Raw genomic sequence first — 7,957 nt, 5'->3', positions numbered from 1 at the left:
TCAGAGAACTGCTGAAATTGCTTCGACAACATCCATCTTTCTTGCATTTCATTAAATAAACTTCTCTGAACTCTGAAATGCAAGATATAGTCAGGGAACTTTGTGAGATCCAATTTGCCCTTGATATTTGTACCTGCCGTGGAACTAGCAGAGTTCCTGGCAGGTTGAACTCAACTCAAAGAAAGTAGAGTGTTCAAAGAGCGCTTTCAGAAGAAAAACTGACAGCTCTCATTGAAATAAAATAGAGGACTGGAGAGCAACTCGGGAGGCAAACAGGAACATGTCTAATATTAGAAGAACTGAGAATAGTCCTGCTTCAAGAAGGACCCATGGGCCACTTGCCGAGAAGGGCCAACTGTGAGGCACCCACTCCCGTATGCAACTCAGAACTCCCTGAGGCAACTGCAGTCCATACTGCTCAAAGAACTGACTTCCCAGAACATTCCCCTGGCATCCAGCTATTCATAACACATTACCCCCAACACGCATACATACACATACACTCCACCCCACCCTCCACCCTGGTGGTCCTGTACTAATTCATGCAAGCACCTATTCAGTCCATGTGAGGTCAGGCGAGGATAAAGAGCCCTTAATACACTAAGCGCTCAACTGCCCAGGGCAAGACACATCCTGTTCCACAGCTAGCTTGTGGTAACCAGCTAGCTCAGCAAATAAATGAAGCCTTCATAAAACAACAATATGTTGGTGTTGAAAGTTGTCTACTATCTGGAGAGTTTCCCATCACAGCCCATGTGCTCTTGCCTTCATCAGCTTGTGCCTTATGTGACTGAAGATAGCTTTGACAGATTTTTGAAGGGGAAACAAAAAATCAAAACTACCCTTTGTCTTCCTCCAACACTGCCTTGCCACCTACCATTCCAGTTCTTCCTTCATTATAAACACTGAGCAAACAGCCTTTTCACATCTATTGACAAAAGTATCTATGGCAATGTTTATCCATCTTCAGTACCATGAGTTTAAAGCACTAGAAAATATCCTTGCTAAACCTCTCCGTGTTCTCTTTTCAACAAGGTTAAGCATTCCCAGAATACTGTCCCCTTTGTTTCTTGACCATAAGGCAAAAGTATTTGTGCTCAGTATGACTCAATATGACTCCAAGCAGTGTTTCCCCAGACCTGCCTAGTGATAACAATCACCTGGAGACTGGCTAAACTGACAGATGTTCAGCCTGCATCCATGATCCATTAACCCAGGCCTTGCTGGGAAGGGGCCCAGAAAGCCAGAGCGTCCAGGCAACCCAGGTGATTGCTATACTCAGGAAGCTTTCAAAAATACCTCTAGATACAAGAAACGCTCCTCATTTCAGAATCTCTCAGCTGCAGAGTAGCATCCATCAAGAGTCTAGCAGGTGTGCTCTACCCACTTGAATTCCAGCTCTATCAGAATCTCTCGAATTCAAAATGCGTCCCATTCATTCATTTATTCAGAGACGGAGTCTCACTCTGTCACCCAGGCTGGAGTGCAGTGGCACGATCTCAACTCGCTGCAACCTCTGCCTGCCAGCCTCAAGCAATTCTCCTGCCTCAGCCTCCCGAGTAGCTGGGACTACAGACGCATGCCACCACACCCAACTAATTTTTTGTATATTTAGTAGAGATGGGGTTTCGCCATGTTGGACAGACTGGTCTCAAACTCCTGACCTCAAGTGATCCACCTGCCTCAGCCTCCCAGTCCTGGGATTACAGGCATGAGCCAGTGCGTCCAGCCCGTTTTCTACTTTTAAATAGCATGGCTGTCAATACTTTTCTCCTTTATTCCCTTATTGTGTTGCACAGTATCAGAAAATTTTACAAGGCCCAGCAAGTGTCCACTTCTATTAGGAAATACTTTTGTAGTCCTAAGCAATGGTAGAACACTGGTCTGCAGTTTAGAAGTATACTATTTGGGTCATTTGTGCCAAATGATGGGTCAGGGAGGAGATATGCTTGGTTACAGGAAAGGATTTGCCCCAGGACATTTGCACGCATCATGCACAGAGCAGAAGGACATGTGGCCAATATGGGTTTTCTTCTTCTTGGTGTCTTAGGGGCTCTTCTTCCAGCTGCTCCCTGTGACTCCCCACTGCTCTGCATTCTGCCATATCCAGTGATGGTTTATGACACAATTCAGCAGGCAGCAAGCCATGTGCCTCTTACAGACGGCAATTAGGAGAAAGGAAAGACAGAATTACAAGGTATTTGAAAATGCAGTTCGAAAAATTCCGGTATTATTTTCTCTTACCTCCTGGTGAAAAAAAAAAATCTATGTATTCATCCAAAAGTAGACAGCTAACTCTGGGGTCAGAGTCAACAGTTCAGTCAATATAAAAACCAACTATACAGTCAATGTCAAGCATGAAAATCCATTAAACCAGAAGTCTTATTGTTTTCATCAAAAGGAATCCTTACCTTTTCTTTGGCTTTCCTTTTCGTTCCTGCATCCATCCACTCATTTTCTTTCTCTAGCATGTCAATAAAGGCCCAGCGAACGCCCTCAATCAATTCCTCCATCTACAAGAAAATACCCAAAGAGGGAACGTCAAAGTCAAGAAGTTTCAGTTGAGGTTTTCTGGAACAAAATTGGCTTGCATGAGAAATGACTCAATACTCAACATGGTAAGTAAGGGGTTCCTTCAGCTTTACTCCATGCTCTGCTAACACTTCTTTTTCCAGGAAAATTCCCTTTTTTCCACCACTAAAATATAACTAACCAGGCCCAGCACGGTGGCTCATGCCTGTAATCCCAACACTTTGGGAGGCCGAGGCAGGTGGATCACTTGAGCCCAGGAGTTCGAGACCAGCACGGGCAACATGGTGAAACCCCATCTCTACCAAAAATATAAAAATTAGCTGGGCATGGTGGCTCATGCCTGTAATCACAGGACTTTGAGGCTGAGGTGAACAGATCACTTGGGCCCAGGGGTTCAAGACCAACATGGGCAACATGGCAAAACCCCATCTCTACAAAAAATATAAAAATTAGCTAGGTGTAGTGGCAAATGCCTGTAGTCTCAGTCACTCAGGAAGCTGAGGTGGGAGGATTGCTTGAGCCCAAGAGGTAGAGGTTGTAGTGAGCCATGACTGCACCACTGTACTCCAGCCTGGGCAACAAAGCAAGACCCTGTCTCCAAAAAAAAAAAAATAAGATGATAACCATTTCTTTCCATGAGAATAATGTGATGGCCCAGCCATAAAATGAATTATACAGGTATACAGGGACGGGAATTCACCATAGATTATGACAAACCAATAACTTACCTGTCTGTAGCTACTAAACTGGTTCATCCTTATCAAAGTACCAACTAATTTTAATCATTTAATAAAGGACTGAGAGAGAAAGGCAAAGGCATGGGCTGTGCATTTCAGATAGGTATTGCAGAAGAAAGCAAACAGTTGAAAGAGATAACTGTTAACACAGAGAAATGGGCAGGGAGAGTTAGCACCCCAAAGGACACTTCACCAATATGAATCACACTTATGTCAGGACCCCAGTTCTTTCCAAATTTAGTTCCGTGGGTTAAAATAAATGTTCGGCTGTGCTATATCATCTTCCTACTCTCCTCTCTAGTCCTTGGCAGCTCAGAAAAGTCTTGTTATTTCAAATTGAAAAGGGTAGGTATAGGCCAGGGGCAGTGGCTCACCCCTATAATCTCAGGACTTTGGGAGGCCGAAGTGGGAGGATTACTTGAGGCCAGGAGTTTGAGACCAGCCTGGGCAACACAAGAAGACCTCATCTCTATAAAACAAAATTATTTTAAAAGCTGGGCATGGTGGCGCCTGCACCTGTAGTCCTAGCAACTCAGGAGGCTGAGGCAGGAAGATCACTTGAGCTCAGGAGTTTGAGGCTGCAGTGAGCTATGATTGCACTACTATACTTCAGCCTGGGTGACAGAGTGAGACCTTGTCTCTAAAAAAATAATGAAATAAGATGGTAGGCCTAAAGGGGACTGCTACAGAAAGGTGGTCTTCTGAAAGACCTATTGCAAAGCATTTGAACAGTGAGGCCACACTCATAGTGAGGATGTGTGTGCCTGACTTTGCTGCCAGTGTCTGTGGACCAAAAGAGAGGACTGGAGGCAAGGAGCTGCTGACATGTCACATTAGAGGCCACCTGCAGCAATGTGAGGAGGCCCTGCCTGTTCATGGATACGAACCCCTCAAAATCCAGTTGTCCTGCAGAGACGCTTTGGCTTTCTCAACGGGACACCCAAGAAAGAAAAAATACTGGGTTTGGCCCCAGAATGAACTTTTCCATTTGAGAGTATGGTGTTGTAAATCAATTGTTAACATTAATTCTGGAAGAAAAGACGTTGAAATGTTTCCTTGGTTCTATAATAGTCAGCACTAAGCTTAAAATAATGTTTTTCTGTTTAATAAGTTTTCAGCTATGTTTTCAGTTCAATAACAGTTGTGAGGGAACCAGAGCTATAAATCAGTGGGCTGGGTTCCATCATATGTAAATAAGAACAAACAGCAGATGGAAGGGGGTCGGAGGAGCTTCACAGCTATTTCTTCCCAACTTGGCAAAAACATTAAAAGAAGAGAAACTTCAACTTGGGATAAAACACAAACTGTTAGAAGAGCAAAGAGCAAAAGGTCCTTTAAAACTCATTAAGTCAGTGGTTCTTAACTTTGTCTGCCCATTAGAATCTTTGGAGGAACTTTAAAAAAATACCGACAGCTGGGCGTAGTCACTGACGCCTGTGATCCCAGCACTTTGGGAGGCCAAGGTGGGCGAATCACTTGAGGTCAGGAGTTCAAGACCAGCCTGGCCAACATGGTGAAACCCTGTTTCTACTAAAAATACAAAAAAATAGCTGGGTGTAGTGGCAGGCACCTGTAATTCCAGCTACTTGGGAGGCTGAGGCAGGAGAATCGCTGGAATCTGGGAGGCGGAGGTTGCAGTGAGCTGAGATCACACCACTGCACTCCAGTCTGGGTGACAGAGCGAGACTCTATCTCAAATGAAAAAAAAAAAAATATACTGACAAAAAAATTTCTAAATAAAATAAAAAATCCTGAGACCTGGGCATCGGGATGCTAGTATCATTGTTCTGAGGTCCAGCCTGGGCACTGGGAGGGTTTAAAAAGTTCCCCAGGTAATTCTAATGTGCAGTCAGGGCTGGGACCCACTGGACCAGGGGAAACCATTTATTTGACAGATAAGGAAACTAAGGATCAAGGAGTCTATGATCTGCTCAAGCTCATACAGCTAATGAGGACCAAAGCCAGGACCTGACCAAAGAACTAAAATAACAGTAGAGAGCTCAGAGCCTCTAGTAGAAACAGAGGATTCCTCCCAAAATCAGAGGGAAATGCCAGGGAGTAAAAGGGAATCAACTGAGACATGCAGAAGTCACTATTTCAAACAGAAGACCCACATCAGGAGGATATTAAAATGACAAGGAAATCTCCAGCAACTAGATCTTTTGCCTATTGGCATGCCTAAGTCTTTTTTTTTTTTTTTTTGAGACGGAGTCTGACTCTGTGGTCCAGGCTGGAGTGCAGTGACGCGATCTCGGCTCACTACTCACTGCAGCCTCCACCTCCCAGGTTCAAGCGATTCTCCTGCCTCAGCCTCCCAAGCAGCTGGGATCACAGACATGCACCACCATGCCAGCTAACTTTTGTGTATTTTTAGTAGAGACAGGATTTCACCATATTGCCCAGGCTGGTCTTTAACCCCTGAGCTCAGATGATCCACCCGCCTCAGCCTCCCAAAGTACTGGGATTACAGGCATGAGCCACCGTGCCTGGCCCGAAGTCTTTAGGACCTCACCATGTAGCAACATGCATTGGCTGGCCCATCACGTTCGCAGAGAAAAATCAATTATATCTTCCCAAATTAGGGAGGGGCAATGGGGAGGGAAAGAAGTGGGTGGACTCAAAGGAGAGATTTAGTGAACAAACCAATGGAAACAGATAATTCATTTCATGTGGGAAAGTGAGGAAAGTAGAGTCAGATACATTCCTAGGCTTCAGAAAGGTATGGGCAACCACCACCATTCAATAAGACTGAGAAAGCTGGAAGAAAAAGAGGGATGGGGACAGAAGCCAAACTAGTGGGATGAAGAGTGTATGGGAAGCGAAGACAGCAAGTCTGCTCAAATTAATTGAGTTTGTCTATGAAAGAGAAAAAGCAAAGATAGGAGAGAAGGAGATGTAGGGTTAAGGGAAGGGTCTGAGGGTTTGGAGTTTGGGTTTCATGCATATGCTTACTGATGCTGCTCCTACTGTTTTTGTTGTTGTTGAACAGCTGCGAGATTTGACTATGTTTAAATACCAATAGAAAGGATCCAGCGAAAAGGAAGAGACTGAAAATATGGGACAAAGAAAGCCATGAGTGGTGTCTCAGAGGGCAAAAGAGGTGATGGGATCCAGAGACTATATGGAAGGATTCACCTTATACATGAGACAGACTTATGAGAGGAGAGAAGATTAAAATGATAGACAGGCATGCAGAAGAATCTAAAGATTAGATGTAGAAGGTTGAGAGTCCTGGTATAAAGGTAGGTCTTTTCTCCATGAAATAGGATTGAGACCTTCTGCTTAAAGGGAGGTTTCTCTAAAAAATTATATTTCTTCATACATGGCTATGTGCATCCTGGCAGCATGAACATATTACCAGGAAGAGAGGTACAGTAGTAGCCCCTTATTCGTGATTTTGCTTTCCATAGTTTCAGTTACCTGTGGGCAACTGTGGTCTGAAAATATTAAATGGAAAATTCCAGAAATAAACAACTCACAAGTTTTAAATTGCACACCATTCTGATTAGTGTGATGAAGTTTCACGCCATCCCAACCCGTCTGGCCCGGGATGTGAATCACCCTTCATTTGTCCAGCATCTGCACCCTGTATATACCCACCCAATAGTCACTTGCTAGGTATCTTGGTTATCAGACAGATCATAGGAAGTACAAGCATGAGTTCAGTACCATAAGATACTTTGAGAAAGAGAGACCACATTCACATAACTTTTATTACAGTATATCGTTATAATTGTTCTATTTTATTATTAGTTATTGGTGTTAATCTCTTACTGTGCCTACTTTATAAATTAAACTTTATGATAGTTATATATGTGTAGGAAAAACATAGTATATACAGAGTTTGGTACTATCTCCAGTCTCATCCACTGGGCTGGGCGGCGGGGTCTTGTAAAGTATCTGTCTCAGATAAGGGGGAATTACTATATATACAGATAGGGACAAAGAGGACAATAAAAGGTTCCCTCTCAATACCTTGGCCAGGATGTAGCAATAATAGAAAGCACCCAATAAATAATAAAAGATTGAACATGTCCAAAGAAAATATTTATTTGGGATAAAGTATACAAAAGCAAAACATTTTATTATGTTTTAAAATAAATTAATTCGTCAAAAAAAATAAGCACTCTCCAAGCTAAAAGATCTTTGGCAAATTTTGGAATTTTGGATTCCTATGATGAATCTTCAGTTTCCAGATACTTCTCTCTAAGCAGCTTGGTTTCACAGGACCCTCCCCGTCCAGCATCTCCTAGGCGTTAAAATGGCTATCAAATTCATTAAAACTTAATGCATTTTGAAAAGATTTTCAGGACGGGCACAGTGGCTCACGTCTGTAATCCCAGCACTTTGGGACGCTGAGGCGGGTGGATCACCTGAGGTCAGGAGTTCGAGACCAGCCTGACCAACATGGTGAAACCCCATCTCTACTAAATACAAAAAAAGAAATTAGCCAGGCGTGGTGGCACATGCCTGTAACCTCAGCTACTTGGGAGGCTGAGACAGGAGAATCGCTTGAACCCGGGAAGCGGAGGTTGCAGTGAGCCAAGATTGCACCACAGCACTCCAGCCTGGGCGACAGAGCAAGACTCCGTCTCTAAATAAATAAATAAGAAAAGGTTTTAAAGTTCTTTGTCTGCAACCCGTTGATTGGCATTCTATGAAAATAAAAAGAGGCAAAAAAGATTTCA

General features: G+C 43.5%; 1 protein-coding gene across 1 annotated transcript in view; it reads right to left on the bottom strand.

The window, feature by feature from the left end:
• LOC108518259 (phosphate regulating endopeptidase X-linked) overlaps positions 1 to 7,957 on the bottom strand; it is a 156,629-nt gene that overhangs the window by 42,944 nt on the left and 105,728 nt on the right. The window contains 1 exon segment of the mRNA XM_017856526.1: positions 2,412 to 2,513. Within this exon segment, the coding sequence (XP_017712015.1) occupies positions 2,412 to 2,513 (102 nt within the window).

The sequence above is a fragment of the Rhinopithecus bieti genome, unplaced genomic scaffold (genome assembly GCF_001698545.2).
Source record: "Rhinopithecus bieti isolate Rb0 unplaced genomic scaffold, ASM169854v2 scaffold_45112, whole genome shotgun sequence".
NCBI classification, from domain to species: domain Eukaryota; kingdom Metazoa; phylum Chordata; class Mammalia; order Primates; family Cercopithecidae; genus Rhinopithecus; species Rhinopithecus bieti.
The sequence above is the reverse complement of the archived record's forward strand: the minus strand, read 5'-3'. Positions and strand labels throughout refer to the sequence as shown.